At 52.9% G+C, this 15,354-nt stretch overlaps 1 protein-coding gene across 1 annotated transcript in view; it reads right to left on the bottom strand.

Annotated features, from left to right (window-relative positions):
• Window positions 1-15,354, bottom strand: part of LMF1 (lipase maturation factor 1) — a 92,984-nt gene that overhangs the window by 25,846 nt on the left and 51,784 nt on the right. The window contains exon 4 of the mRNA XM_065892306.1: window positions 10,038-10,186. Within this exon, the coding sequence (XP_065748378.1) occupies window positions 10,038-10,186 (149 nt within the window). The remainder of the gene's footprint in view (window positions 1-10,037; window positions 10,187-15,354) is intronic.

Below are 15,354 nucleotides of genomic sequence, written 5' to 3'. Positions count from 1 at the left end.
TGAAGACAGTGTTTTCTCACGGTGTCCTTCAATCACAGCATGGCTGTGGCTCCTGGCCCTGCTGAATTCTGACCCCGAAATGGTAGGTCCTGTGGGCCTCTATTTTCTCCATCTTAGATATAGCTTTTTTTTGTGTTAACAAGACAGGGACAGTCTGCACACAAGGAGCATCGGGGCCCCATGGGGTGTGCAGCAGGTGTGAGCACAGAGCTGTGGGCAGCACAGGTGGTTAGCAACTGAGCCCCTTCTGAATAGCGAGAAGGGACTTGAGGCTGCTGTCTGCAGCCTGCGGGTTACATGGTGGTTGCCCAGGTACGGACAGGAAAGCACATCCTCGTGCCGCCTCTGAGGGCCCAGAGGCTCCTCTTCATGCCCAGGTTCTCCAGAGCCTCCTTTTATGTTGCATCCCCTCCATTTCACATAAAAACAACCTGCTCCAGGGAATTCCCTGGTGGTCCAGTGGTTAGGACTTGGTGCTTTTACTGCTGAGGGCCTGGGTTCAGTCCCTGGCTGGGGAGCTAAAATCCCACAAGCTGCATGGAGCAGCCAAAAAAAAAAGTGAAAATGACCTGCCCTAGCCATAGCCAAGATGCAAATCTCAATGAAAACTGCTGATTTTAGCTGCAATTCTGCTCAATGAAAAGTTACAGTATTAAGTTTTCTTTTTTTAAAACATCTTTATTGGAGTATAACTGCTTTACTATGGTGTGTTAGTTTCTGCTTTATAACAAAGTGAATCAGCTATACATATACGTATATCCCCATATCTCCTCCCTCTTGCATCTCCCTCCCACCCTTCCTATCCCACCCCTCTAGGTGGTCACAAAGTACCGAGCTGATCTCCCTGTGCTATGCGGCTGCTTCCCACTAGCTATCTATTTTATGTTTGGTAGTGTATATACGTCCATGCCACTCTCTCACTTCGTCCCAGCTTACCCTTCCCCATCCCCATGTCCTCAAGTCCATTCTCTACGTCTGCATCTTTATTCCTGTCCTGCCCCTAGGTTCTTCAGAACCATTTTTTTCCTTTAGATTCCATATATATATGTTAGCATACGGTATTTGTTTTTCTCTTTCTGACTTACTTCACTCTGTATGACAGACTCTAGGTCCATCCACCTCACTACAAATAACTCAATTTTGTTTCTTTTTATGGCTGAGTAATATTCCATTGTATATATGTGCCACATTTTCTGTGCCCATTCATCTGTGGATGAGCACTTAGGTTGCTTCCATGTCCTGGCTATTGTAAATAGAGCTGCAATGAACACTGTGGTACATGACTCTTCTTGAATTATGGTTTTCTCAGGGTATATGCCCAGTAGTGGGATTGCTGGGTTGTATGGTAGTTCTATTTTTAGTTTTTTAAGGAACCTCCATACTGTTCTCCATAGTGGCTGTATCAATTTACATTCCCACCAACAGTGCAAGAGGGTTCCCTTTTCTCCACACCCTCTCCAGCATTTATTGTTTGTAGACTTTTTGATGATGGCCATTCTGACTGGCGTGAGGTGATACCTCATTGTAGTTCTGATTTGCATTTCTCTAATGATTAGTGATGTTGAGCATCCTTTCATGTGTTTGTTGGCAGTCTGTATATCTTCTTTGGAGAAATGTCTATTTAGGTCTTCTGCCCATTTTTGGACTGGGTTTTTTTTTTTTTTTTTTTTTTTTAATTGAGCTGCATGAACTGCTTGTAAATTTTGGAGATGAATCCTTTGTCTGTTGCTTCATTTGCAAATATTTTCTCCCATTCTGAGGGTTGTCTTTTCGTCTTGTTTATGGTTTCCTTTGCTGTGCAAAAGGTTTTAAGTTTCATTAGGTTCCATTTGTTTACTTTTGTTTTTATTTCCATTTCTCTAGGAGGTGGGTCAAAAGGATCTTGCTGTGATTTATGTCACAGTGTTCCGCCTATGTTTTCCTCTATGAGTTTTATAGTGTCTGGCCTTACATTTAGGTCTTTAATCCATTTTGAGTTTATTTTTGTGTATGGTGTTAGGGAGTGTTCTAATTTCATTCTTTTACATGTAGCTGTCCCGTTTTCCCAGCACCACTATTGAAGAGGCTATCTTTTCTCCATTGTATATTCTTGCCTCCTTTATCAAAAATAAGGTGACCATATGTGTGTGGGTTTATCTCTGGGCTTTCTATCCTGTTCCATTGATCTATATTTCTGTTTTTGTGCCAGTACCATACTGTCTTGATTACCATAGCTTTGTAGTATAGTCTGAAGTCAGGGAGCCTGATTCCTCCAGCTCCGTTTTTCTTTCTCAAGATTGCTTTGGCTATTCGGGGTCTTTTGTGTTTCCATACAAATTGTGAAATTTTTTGTTCTAGTTCTGTGAAAAATGCCATTGGTCGTTTGATAGGGATTGCACTGAATCTGTAGATTGCTTTGGCTAGTATAGTCATTTTCACAATGTTGATTCTTCCAATCCAAGAACATGGTATATCTCTCTATCTGCTTGTACCATCTTTAATTTCTTTCATCAGTGTCTTACAGTTTTCTGCATACAGGTCTTTTGTCTCCTTAGGTAGGTTTATTCCTAGGTATTTTATTCTTTTTGTTGCAATGGTAAATGGGAGTGTTTCCTTAATTTCTCTTTCAGGTTTTTCATCATTAGTGTATAGGAATGCAAGAGATTTCTGTGCATTAATTTTGTATCCTGCTACTTTACCATATTCATTGATTAGCTCTAGTAGTTTTCTGGTAGCGTCTTTAGGATTCTCTATGTATAGTATCGTGTCATCTTAGGGAATTAAGTTCTTAACTCAAAATGTGAAGCAATAAAATAAAAACAATTTAGTATCAGGAGAAAGGTAGTAAAAGACATTGGAAGAACTGTAGAGAGAATATACAGGAAAATAAAAGCCACACTAACAGCCTAGTTAATGCAAGTGGAAGCAGCCGTCCAGGAGACAGTTACCCACACCACCCCCAGACATCCAGCAGCAGGACGGGTCCCCCACCCCTGCTCCAGACATCCAGTAGCAGGACAGCCTTCCCCACCCACCTAGACATCCAGCAGCCGGACCGGTTCCCCCACTCCAGACATCCAGCAGCAGGACGGGTTCCCCTCACTGCCAGACATCTAGCAGCAGGACAGGTTCCTACTTCCCATGTTTGATGACTCTGAACATCCGGGCACCGCCTCTTCTCACTGCCACTCGCCCCGTGGGCCCAGGACACCCCTGTGAGGCAGCCCTCACACCAAGCAAGGCTCCTATGGGAAGAGGGAGATGCCAGCCACTGCCACCTGACGGCCACGTGTACACACCCCCGGGAGCCAGGCTGGAGGGAGGGAGGTGCAGAAAAGAGACAGGTTTTGTTCTTCGACTTCCCGGGGGTCAGACTGACCCAGCTGGTATCCCCTTGGCGTTGTCCAGGTATGAGAACTCCCAGTAGCACGGATACTGGCTCAGTTCCCAGAATGTCAGCCATCGAGTGAGCACAGTTCTCGGGCCCAGCACGGGCTGGAACCATTGAGGACGCCCGTGTGGAACATCCCCGCCCACTCCCTATGGAATAAGCACTGGGACCAGGAGCCAAGGGCTCTGGCTTCCACGACAGGTGTTTAATATGCTCCAGCTGAAAACTTCGGCCAGTATGAACTCAGCTACAAAAACAGATTGAGATAAAAGTGAAAAAAAATTTTTTAAATAGTTTTTTGTTTACTTATTTATTTTTTGGCTTGTTGGGTCTTCGTTGCTGTGCGCCGGCTTTCTCTAGTTGCGGCGAGTGGGGGCTACTCTTCATTGCAGCGCGAGGGCTTCTCATTGAGGTTGCTTCTCTTGTTGTGGGGCATGGGCTCTAGGTGCGTGGGCTTCAGTAGTTGTGGCTCTGGGACTCTAGAGCACAGGCTCACTAGTTGTGGCACACGGGCTTAGTTGCTCTGCGGCATGTGGGATCTTCCCAGACCAGGGCTCGAACCTGTGTCCCCTGCATTGGCAGGTGGATTCTTAACCAGTGCGCCACCAGGGAAGTCCAAAAGTGAAAACTTTTATCTTTAAAGCATAACTAAAGGGCTTAACCACAGTGACTCGAACACCTACACCATCTACCATTTCCTGCAGGTGAGAGAGTCTCCACTCTTTGCTCTGAGGACGGAAAAGGAAGGAGTGCATCTGGGCCTGGTCTGCCCTCTCCTGTGAGGAACTGGCAGCTCCTCGTTGCTTTGGTCTGGCCCCAGGATGCCAACACACAGAACTGCCGCACAGCTGTGAAGCCCCAGCGTGGGACGGCCTGAATTCCAGTTCCAATCACACCAACGTGGGGTGGCCACCCTGCCCCCCCGGCCCGTGTGGCGACAGTTTGGGGCCGTCAAGTCACCTCTGTATCAGCGGGAACGAATAACGAGAACTCACGCCGCACAGGCCAGGCCCGCAGTTGGCTCGGGCAACAGGTAGGGAGCAGCGTCTGGGAGCCTGTCTCGAGCTGCAGTGCCTGGCGGGGCTGATGGTCTTTCCAGGGCTTGAAGGCATGTTGTGTCAACTGGTGCTCAGCCCAGGAAAACCCGGCTCGGATGGATGTGCACAACTCTGCTCTTTGTGGGGCTGATGGACCACCTCCCGAGGCTCCCCTTAGGGTGACCTCTTGTTAGGTTGCAGGAAATGACTTATGTCCTGTCCTGAAGCTGCAGCTGAGGGGCTTGTGTGGATGTGCATGCCCGTGGAGCCTCACCCCATTGCCCCGAGAGTTCCTACACACCCATCAATCGCCACCCCACATCCCAGATGTGACAGAGCCTCTGGGTCTGTGGCCGCCTGCTGGCTCCGCCGATTCCAGAACCTTCACAAGGACTCACGTGGGACCCCTTCCTGGCTAGTGCTCTCAGCCACATGATGCCTGTGGGCTCAGCACTGGGTCCCTGTCCGGCTGGGTGGTTTGCCTTTGGGGGATTTGGGCCAGGCTGCCCCCATCCTCCTGCTGGTGGACTGTGGTTGGTTTCCAGTCCTTGGTGCATGTGGATAATGCTGCCACAAGTGTTTGTGTAAAAGGCCTCTGTGACCACGTTTCCACTTCTCCTGGGTTACGTATCGAGTGGAAACTCTGGGGGACAGGGTGGGCGTGGGGTCAACTCAGAAAGTAAATGCCAAACTGCCTCCCCAAGTGGCTGCACTGTTTTACACGCCCACAGGAGAGCACGCAGGGAGTCCCTCTTGCTCGCGCCCCTCAACATTCGTATATCGAGGCCCTGACCCCCAGTGCGGCTGCGTCTGGACCAAGGGAGTCACGCAGGGTCAAGGAGGTCATGTGGGGGGGGCAGCTGACCCAACAGGTGAGGACACAGTGTGAGGGTGGCATCTGCAAGCCAGGGAGAGTCCTCGCCGGGAACAGAATTGGCTGCAACACCGACCCCGGACTTCTAGCCTCCAGAACTGTGAGAAAATAAATGTGGTTTAAGCCACCTGGGCTGTGGTGTTTTGTTACAGCAACTTGAGTGAGCCAGTATTTGGTTTGGTCAGCCGCTAAGTTCTGTCCTCTTGGGGGGGTGGGACCTCAGCGTCCATCCATGTGTGTTTCGTGCAAGTGCTGGGACGGCCACGCGCATGCCTGCCGAGACCTCTCCCTTTTTCAGAGTGAACTGTCCGTTAGTGACATGCATGAGTTCTTCATATACTCCACACGGAGGTTCTGCCAGGTGTGTGTTGTGAGTTCTCCCTGCAACCTGTGGCTTGCCATTTTTTCATGGTGTCTTTTGAAGAACCCAAGATTTTCATTGTTTTGACGTACAGTTTACCCATTTTTTTCTCTTATGGTTAATGGTTTCTGTGCTGTAAGCAATCTTTGCCTCTCCGAGACTGTGAACGTTCTAAGTTATCTGCGAGGAGTGTCTTGGTTTTATGTTTGCGTCCACCTCGAACTGACTGTCGTGTGTGGTGTGGTGGGGGGTGGGGTCCGTGTGCCCGTGTGGATACCCAGCACTGGCGGGGGAGACACTTTTCTTTCTCAGCTGAACTGACTTGCTGTCTTGTCCAGAGGTCACTTGACCGTGACTTCAGTGTGGGACTACTTCCAGACTGAACCACCCCGTCGATACGGCTCTTGGCTTCTCACCTCCCCTGGTGCCTCAAGGGCCACATCCTCTGGGAAGGCCTGAACCCACAAGCAGTGTGATGCCGACAACTTTACTCTCATTCAAGACTAGGTCCTGCGCATTTCCACGCACACCTAAGACTCGGTTCGTTAATTTCTAAAAAGAAAACCCTTCTAGGATTATGTTTGGGGCTGCACGAAATCTATCGACCAGTTTGGGGACAACTGACCCTTGGCTGGTAACGAGCCTTCTGACCACAACGTGGAAGACCTACTTGCCCAAGTCTCCTCTCAGTGACGTTTGGTGGTTTTCAGAGCACAAGTGTTGCACTTCTGTGAAAACTTCCTAAGTATTTTATGGTTGTGGATGTTAGGGGTATATTTTAAACTTTCATGTTTTTGACAGTTTTTGCCAGCTCATGGAACTACTGGCCCTGAGTCCTGCACACTGGTCAACTTCAATCCCTAGTTCTACGGCCCTTGTGATCTTCCACATACGTGATGAACAGAGATAATTTTACTTCCTCTGTTCCAATCTTCAGGGCCTTCACCACTTTTTCTTGCTTTAATGCACAAGTTAAGATCTTCAACACACTGTTGACTAGCCATGAGGAGGTTGGCCACCACTGCCCTGTTCCCAGTCTTAGAGGAAAAGTGTTCAGTCTTTCACCATTTAGTATGACGTTAGCTGTAGGTAGTCTGTATAGTTATCTTTTATCAGGTTGAAGAAGTTTCCTTCTATTTCTAGTTTGCTGAGAATTTTTTTGGTTATTGTGAATAAGTGTTTAACATTGTCTAATGCTTTTTCTACCTAGAATGAGATGAACATATCATTTGATCTCTTTCTTCCTTATATCTGGTAACTTGGTGAATTACATCTATTTATTCATGTCCTACCAGCCTTGCATTCTGGGGAAAATCCCACGTGGACTTGACAACTTTATGTACTCTGGATTCATTTGCGAATAATTCCTTGATAATTTTTGTTTGTGCTCTTGAAGAACAGTATTCTGTAACTTCCCTTTTTGAAATGTCCTTGTCTTCACCGGCCTCAGGAGAGTGAGCTGGGAAGGGTCCCCTCTCCCGTTTTCTGAATGTGTGTAGATTTGTTATCACTTCTTCCTTAAATATTTGATAAATCTCATCAGTGGAGTCGTCTGGGCCTGGAGTTTTCTGTGGGAGGTACCTTTTGCATGTTTACTGACTCAGTTTATAAAATGATTCAGCTGTGCTGACCCTCTTGTGTCAGTGTCAGAAACCTACCTACCTCTATGTCCTCTAACTGCCCACTTCACGTGCATAAAGTTGCCCATACTACTTCTCTATAACCTTTTATTTTGAAGAAAATCTTAGACTTCAGAAAAGCTGTAAAAATGACAAGGAGACCCTGTACACGTTGTCACTACTACTTCAACCCTACTTGGGTTTCACCAGCTTCCCACTAACGTCCTGGCTGACGGCTCCTTAGGCTTTAATTAAGGTATGACTTGGATACTTGAAATGCTGGTCAGAAGCTGTGCAGAACGTCCCGCAGTTGGGGCATGTCTGATGCTTCCTCATGGTTAGATCAGAGGATGCATTTTGGACAGAAGTGATGCTTTGTCCTTGGAGCTGCATCCTCTGCACAGATTCCTCCCCTCTGTGCCCTGGCCGCTGCCTCCAGCAGGAAGCCCTCCGGCCATCACTGCCTCCCCGCGGCAAGGACCCCGGCCTCCCCGAAGAGCCAGGCAGTCAAGGGCTCGGCTCGAGAGTTTCCCTCTGGACCCCGGCCCACCTGGCTATCGTCGGGTGTGAAAACATTTGTGTCACCATGTGTCCAGTTTCCAGCTGCTTCCAGAGAAGGGCAGCCTGGTGCCACCTCTCCAGACACCCGAGGATGGAGTGGCCGCACCGACTGCACCCCGGGCACCTGGGAGGACCAGGCCATCAGCGGGCAGAGAGGTTTCCTTCCTTCTGCTCGGGCACCCCCACCCACACGACCTGGGGTCCCCTCTGAGGCTGAGCTCTGAAAGGACCAATCTGTCCTCTGGGGCATGTGAAGCATGGCCAGACTACAGAACCACAAGCGGGTCTGAGCGTCTGGGACAGTCACCAGTTCTGATCGAGCAGCAGAAAATCGGGGCCGGGCTCATCCCGGGCAGCGTCTGCTCAGCTCCTACGGACTGGACAACTTGCTGCTGTCACTCCTTTTTATCAAGTCAACTCTGTCGTTCTGCTTTCCTACGAAGGGAGGTTAATAATATCCAACGTACAGACGGAATCAAGTAATTACACCTTTTAGTGCACCTGATAATTTTTTATCCAGCTGGTGCTAACAGTCAATCAAAATGCCATAAAAGGTGCTTTACAACATGCTAATGACTCGCCGCCCCTGTGAGGCATCGTGGGAGTTTGTGCAGCCATGAACCGGGCTCAGAGCAACCTGACAGCTCTGCCACCCAGAGCTCTGCAGCCGAAGCTACCGTCCCAGGAGGGTCCTGATAAAGTCCTTAGAAACAATGCATATGTTTTTATGCTTTTTAAAGCCAGCTGAGAGAGAATCTACAATTGAGTCCTAGACGGACAAGCAACAGCAGCCTTGAAGCTAAGAACACCTGTGCGATGGTGAGACTGCTCACGGTTTCGTGTTTCATCAAAGGGACCTATGAAAACCATGCTCATCTTTCTAATTAAATGGAAAAATGAGTTTAGGGAAAGCATCACACTTTGCCGTGGAATCGGGACCCACACAATCACCCAACATGGTGTTTCCAAGTGTCTGTAGTTGCTCATACCCCGCTGGGTCGGGAACCTGGCCAACCACCCTGGCCTGTCTCCCACCCCCCACCCCCACCCCCCTGCCACAGAGCTCATCCCTCTGCACCCAGCTACCTGCAGTGCCCCCGGAGCCTGGGTGCAGACGTGGCAGCTACCTGAACCACTACGGCGTGACGGCCAACACCCTGGGAGTCCAGGAGGGGAGCCTGTGGGAGTGGGAACCCACAGTCCTGCTTGAGGACTGGCCCATTCCCCTTGACAGCAGATGCCATCACTTGCTAGTTCAGTCTTCCCAGCAGACTGTGGCACCAGCCAGGATGTGGGGCGATGGGGGCTTCAAATACAGAGAGCTGCAGAGGGCAAGGCGGCGCTGTGCTGCCTGGGGGACGTGGCCCCCCTCACATAAGAAGCCCATGAGTAAACCGAACATTTGACAAGGAAGGGGCAGCATGGGGCAGTGGAGGACAGCGACTTTGCAGGAGAACCAGCACCGGCCCCCACCGCCCTGCAGGCTTGTATTTTCCCCCACAAGGAACGACTTAGAGCAAACAGACACTAGACTGTCTGGACGATGTGAAAGAAATGGGTATTTTACATTTTAGCGTAACAAGCAGGGCAGAGGCGGAAGGGAAAGTACACAAAGTCGCCCAGACCTCTGCCTGGTGAACCACCTCACTCCTGATTTTAAGTTTCTGAAAACTAGAAGGTGTAATTAAAACTGAGACGTGCACTTTCCACAGCTGCATGGCAGGTGGGAGTCGAGGAGCCTGGTCCTAGGGCGCAGCAGGAGGGTGTGAGGGGGAGAGGACGTGGCAGGGAAGCGGGACAGCTGAGCACCACCGCAACCACACGGGGAGGCATCAGGAGAAGGGGCTCCACCGGCAGAGAGACAGGAGGGCGTGAGGCCGGGGTCACAGACAACGTCGTGTGACCCGCTAACACGTTTCCCGACATTTCAGATGCTCCATACACACCAGGAGGGCTGGGGGGGAAGGGGTGACCAGGGGGCCCTCCCCTGAGTGTCCCCGTGGAATGACTCAAGTCCTGGTTGTTTCCCACAGAAAATGGCCATGCCAGAGGGGCCAGTGGAGCATCGAATGCTCAGAAACAGGCCTCGGACATCATGGAAAGTGGTGGAAGGGGCACGGCTGGCCTGGCTGGCGGGAAGGCAGCAAGGCAGCAAGGCAGCCACTCGTTTTTAGTACGTTTCATTCCAAGTATAACAAATAAAAGTTCTACTTACCGCTCCGAGCATGATTCTGAAAATCAGCCACCGATAGCCCCACAGGACGATCCGGGACGTGGGGGTCCCCCTGGGCAATGGAGACAGAGTCCAGAGAGGGCACAGGAAAATCCCCAGGAAGCCCGTCTCCAGAAGCTGGGACTCCCATCCTGAAATGAGGGCAACAGAACACAAAGGATGAGTGAGCAGCAGTGGACACTTTCCGAGGAAGCAACTGCACCAAACCCGGCTTAACCCAGACGGTCCTTCAAACAGGACAAAGAGCAACCGAGACACAGCTCCTGGCTGAGCCTAGCTGCTCAGGCCGTGGCTCCTGCCCTTCGCAGGGCGCCCACAGACACGGCGCAGCCCCTGAGGAGTCACCAGGGTGGACACGGGCACCGAGCAGGCTGGACGACCCAGACGTGAGTTGCTAAGTGCAGAGCAGACTGTGGTCCCATCTGCCCAGGTGAGGGAGGGAGCCGGGGGAGTAGCAAGTACAGGCCCTGAGTGGCTCAGTCTGGCACCGCTGGATGGGGGGCATCAGTCATTCTTCCTGCTGGGGAGCCCATGTGAGAAATGCAGGTGTGAGCAGCACACCTGAGTTCTCGCTCCTATCATGGAGACGGCCCCTCATACTGCGTCCCCAGGACACCCGCAACATGGAGCTGGTCTTGAGCTGCATCAAAAGGAGCCTGCGCTGTGCTTTGTGGGCTGCACGACTTCCCTTTCACCCCACACTGATGAACCTCAAAAACATTCTGCTGCGTCAGAGACGCTTCAGACAAGGGCAAACACTCTACAGTTCCACTGATGTAGGTTCCAGAACAAGCTGCCCCCATGCAGGTGAGAGAAATTAGAACCTGGCTGCCTGGGGGGTCTGCGCCCTGGGGGTGGGAGTGCTGGTCATGGTGGTGCACTGGCCAAGACTTACCAAAAGCACCTTAAGGTCTGTGCATTTCAATGTTTGTAAACTTCTCAAAAAAACAGACAAACCTAAATGAATTTTGAACCCCACTCTGAGACACACTGAACGTTAAGATGAGGCATGAACAGATGTGTGATGATGCCAATAGAGCCAAGGACCAGCCACGGCCAAATGTAGGTGGTGGGTTTGCGGGTTTTTACTGTACAACTGTTTGAAACTTTCTGTGGCTTGAAATTTTTCATAGTAAAATGTGGAGGGAGAAATCCCACTGACTCTCATATGCTCTGGATTTCTGAAGCTCGGTTCCACATCGGTTCTTCTCTGGAAGACAAACAGGTGAGTTTGCCCAAAGGCAGCAGTGCCAACACCAGGGTGGCACCGACGGGTGGGCCGTCACTGCCTAGGGTCTCTGTGGGCTCACTGCATTGGCTGAGCCACCTGTGCTGGGGGATCTGGGGACACCAGCGTGCACCCTGCACTGTCTGGAGATGATTCCAGAAGCAGAAAGAAGCCTGGACAGTGCTGGGGAGGGGTGCCCAGGGGAGGGAGCCGAGTGAGGCGGGCGACTGGAGCCCAGAGCGCCACCAGGCTGTGGCCAGGCCACGACCAATGGAGACGGTGGGCCTGTCGGCACAGCTGTCACCGACGGGAGAGGAAGGCAGAGCACAGGGCGCTCTGGCCAAGGCCGAGATGGGGACATTGGTGCCACCCTCCTCTGGGGACCCAGTGTGTGGGATGCCCACGTGGGCTGAGCTGGCCTCCAGGGCACACACCCGGCTTCCCCCAGATGCCTCAAGGGAAGAAAGCAGGAAGCCCTCGTGCTCATCTGCTCTATGAGGTTCCAGACACTGAGCGTCGCTCATTTTGGGTGCAGGTCTTGTCCTTCTGCTCGTGGACATGACGACCTTTGCTTCACAATGTGCTTCAAACCCCCTTCTTGTCTCAACAGGAAGAAGCGGACTCTGTTCCTTATGCGACACCTTCTCTGGTTTTATCTTGAGAAGTCGTTTTCATTAAGCTTGGACTCCTTCCACATGGGGGCATTTTAAAACGTGTGGTTTTATGACGGCAGAACATGGGAGTGATGACACGGCTCTGGGAGGACTTATCTGCAGACGCTTCAGATCTGAGAAGGGACCTCAAAGGACACTGTCCCCACCCCTCCTCAATGTGGCCCCGCAAGCAGGGCAGGTGGACACGGTGTTCCAGGCTGATCTGGGCAGGTCCCAGAGGAAGCAAGGCTGGAACAGCCCATGTACCCGCCCAGGAGTGGGGACCCGGCCTTGCTCGTGCTCCCTGGAAGCCCCTCAGCAGCTTGCAGACCTCACGTGGGCAGGCAGAGCGGTCCCCAGAGCCTGGGTCTGCCTTCTCTGTCACCTCGCTCTGCACAGACGCGACGAACGGAATTTTAATGTGCAGTTTGAGTGACACCAATCAAAGCGAAATGCAAATGGCAGAGCCCAGAGACCCTCCTAAGTGCCAGGAAGCAGGTGACGGGGACCCGCTATCACCCTAGGGATGTACGTGTCACCTGGCCCTCCTGCCTCCTCCTGAACTCGGAACCTCCCTCATCCTGCTGGGTGCGTGGGGCCACCCCTGCCCCCCATCTCGGCATAGCCATTTTCTAGGCCGAAGCTGAGGCTGCCTGCTCGCTGGCCGCCACTCCGGCCATTAGCGCTCGTCGGCACTGCTAGGAGGAGAGGGTGGCCTACACCCACCTGCTCCGCTTCCTTTGCTGGGGTCCTGCTGGTGGTCAGCAGCTATGCTGCTGGCACCAGGAACACCACTGTTCTCTGTGGCCCCAGAAAGACAAGCCCTCCTCCCAGACGTGCACCCCAGCCTATGCGCAGACCCCTCAAGAGGGCAAGGCGACAGCCCCTTCATGGGGGCCTGGAAGGTTTCGCCCACAGCATGGGACATCCCACCAGTGGCTTTGGGGTGACGGTGAGCAAGTGACCAGGGGAGTCTCCGTGGGCTGCACCACCTGCTGCTAGAACTTTCACCTCGGCAGCTACTGGCTGGTTTCCAGGAATGAGGCCCAGCGTCCAGCCACGTTTGGGAGGCGTCCTCGTGAGACTGAGGGTCGGCGCCGACCCTCCATGCTGGGTGAGGTGCAGCGGCGGTGGCCTTGCCAAGGAGCTGCTTGTCCACTGTCTCTGGGGACGGCTCTGACAGGGACTTGCAGGGTCGTCCAGCCCTGTCCTGACCAGAGCTCAGGGCCAGCCGTAGTCGGTGGCCTCCAGGTCTGAGAGCAGACACAGCCCCTTGCCTTGCAGGCTCTGGGCAGTCTGGGCACCTGTGGACTGGACCGGCTGCAGCTGAGCAGACTGGTGGTCAGAGGAAGTGGATGCTCTCCATGCTCCCCTCCTCCCGACTTGTGCTTCCGAATCACCCAGCCCCTGTCTGCCAGAGCTGCACACAAGTCTGAGGAAGGCCTACAAATGTTGAATTCGGCCCCTCAGTCTCCTGGCCTGACCTGTGACCCGTGGGTCCCTCACTCCTTCGCCACATGGGGCACCTGCTCCCCAAACAGCTCCAATGTGGATGTGGTGCTGACTTCTGGCTTTGTCCTCTTGGGCCTGTGAAGAGCAAAGATGCTCTTCTATCGAAGACTGGATAATCCACCACTGGGCAGCCTGGCATGGGCCTGGTGATGCAGAACACACAGCCACCGCAGAGTGGGCATGGCACTCCAGGATGGATGAGGATGGGGTCGGGCGGCTCCTCGTGGGGGATTCTTGCTGACCATCAAGGGGGCTCAGAGGGGGCTCGCCAGGCACTGTGGTCACCCAGAGTCAAGGTCAGGATGGCACAGGCTAAGCCACCAACCAGAAAGGAAATGTGGCCTAAAGCAAGGTTTCAGTGGCAGAGGCCACCCGATGGCTCTGAAAGCAACTGAGGCCTCACAACCTCCTCGAAACTATTACAGTTACTTAGAGTAATTAAATGTCGCAGGCATGGATCCTTCAAAGATGACAGCACCATCCACGTTATGAGTAGGAAACCCATTAGCTTCATGGTTAAAAGCGGGAGAAGGGGAAAGCGCTTCCCTCCTGACGGGCTGTCACTCCTGCCCGAGCCGCCCACCCTGGGAGCACTCGGAGCTGTAAGTCACTCCCAGTCTTCACGGGCACAGTAGCCCATTCTGCAGCTTCTGACGGCAAAGAAGGGCTGTTTTTACACCTTGGGGACAGTTCTGGGGCCACCCTGTCCCCCCAGGTGCCGATGCTCGCTCTGCCACAGAGCCCCATGCCTCCTACAAGTGCAGTCAGAGCCCACTGTGATGGGCAGGTGGGGTTCAGAGGCCAAAGCTCGAGACATAGGGTGACGGGCCAGCTGGGGGAGCGCCTGGTCCACTGTCCTTGGCCCCATCCGGTGGGAGGATGTCACTTTGGCATTGGCGGGGGTAGTTCTGGGTCTCGCTCACAGCCCTACTGGGGGCCTCGCGATAGGCACAGTGGCTCCTGGGTGGGGGGTGGCCCAGGCAGAGACCATGGTCGGAAAGGTGGCAGGACAAGGCGGGCAGCCCCGACTCCATTTGCTGTGACACTGGCTGCTGCTTGCCACGTGCCCTGGGCCCCCTCGCAGACCTCAGGCAGCAGGAGAGGTGCTCAGACTCTGGGGCTAATAAGCTAGAGGGCCACCCGGGCCTGTGTCCAGAACATGGGGCCTGAGTCATGGGACATGTCCAGCTGGCGTGGTCCAGGAGCACAGTCTGCAGACCCCACTCCTCCCTGTGTCTTTGACTCTGGTGACTTCTGTGCTCAACGCCTGCAAAGTACGAGTTTCGCAGAAGTGGGCGACCCTGGAATGGCCTGAGCGGCAGGTGGAGAAAAAGCCCCTCTTCTCAGCAGAGTGTCAGAGGCGGCCCAGGGGTCCAGGCTGCCCGGGGCTGAACTCCTGTGTTCTCCTCCACATTTCTGATCTGCAAAGCCATGCTTGCGAGTTTTTATCATGGCCGCTTGGCATGTGTGACGCAGACTCCACTGGAGGGATTTGGTGTTTTGAGGGCAGAGTGCCAGCCAGGTGCAGGCAGAGGAACTCCTGTGTTGCATGGGCTCTTGTGGGCCAGCTGGAGCCCCGATGCCCACCGGAGCGGAGCCATGGGGTATTGAGCAAAGGGCAGGCCTCACTGTGTGGTGTTGGGCCTTGGGGAGTGGGGGCTGCATGGCAGCCCAGAAATCAGGGGGGAGGTTCCACTGACACTATTCCTGAACCGTCTGCCCCCCGCCCCCGTCACCCAGAAGGGACTAGGGAGAGCTGCATGCTGCTGGTGACTGCTGCAAACACTGCACTCCAGACCAGCACGCCCTGCCCAATGACTGGCTAACACACTTTCCTCTTTTGTTGAGACACAATATAAAATGAGATCAGGTAAAAAACACAAGGGAGGCTACAACAAAACTTGAA

Source organism: Phocoena phocoena, chromosome 15 (genome assembly GCF_963924675.1).
Source record: "Phocoena phocoena chromosome 15, mPhoPho1.1, whole genome shotgun sequence".
NCBI classification, from domain to species: Eukaryota; Metazoa; Chordata; class Mammalia; order Artiodactyla; family Phocoenidae; genus Phocoena; species Phocoena phocoena.
Note: the sequence above shows the minus strand (reverse complement) of the source record. Positions and strands in the feature narration are given on the sequence as shown.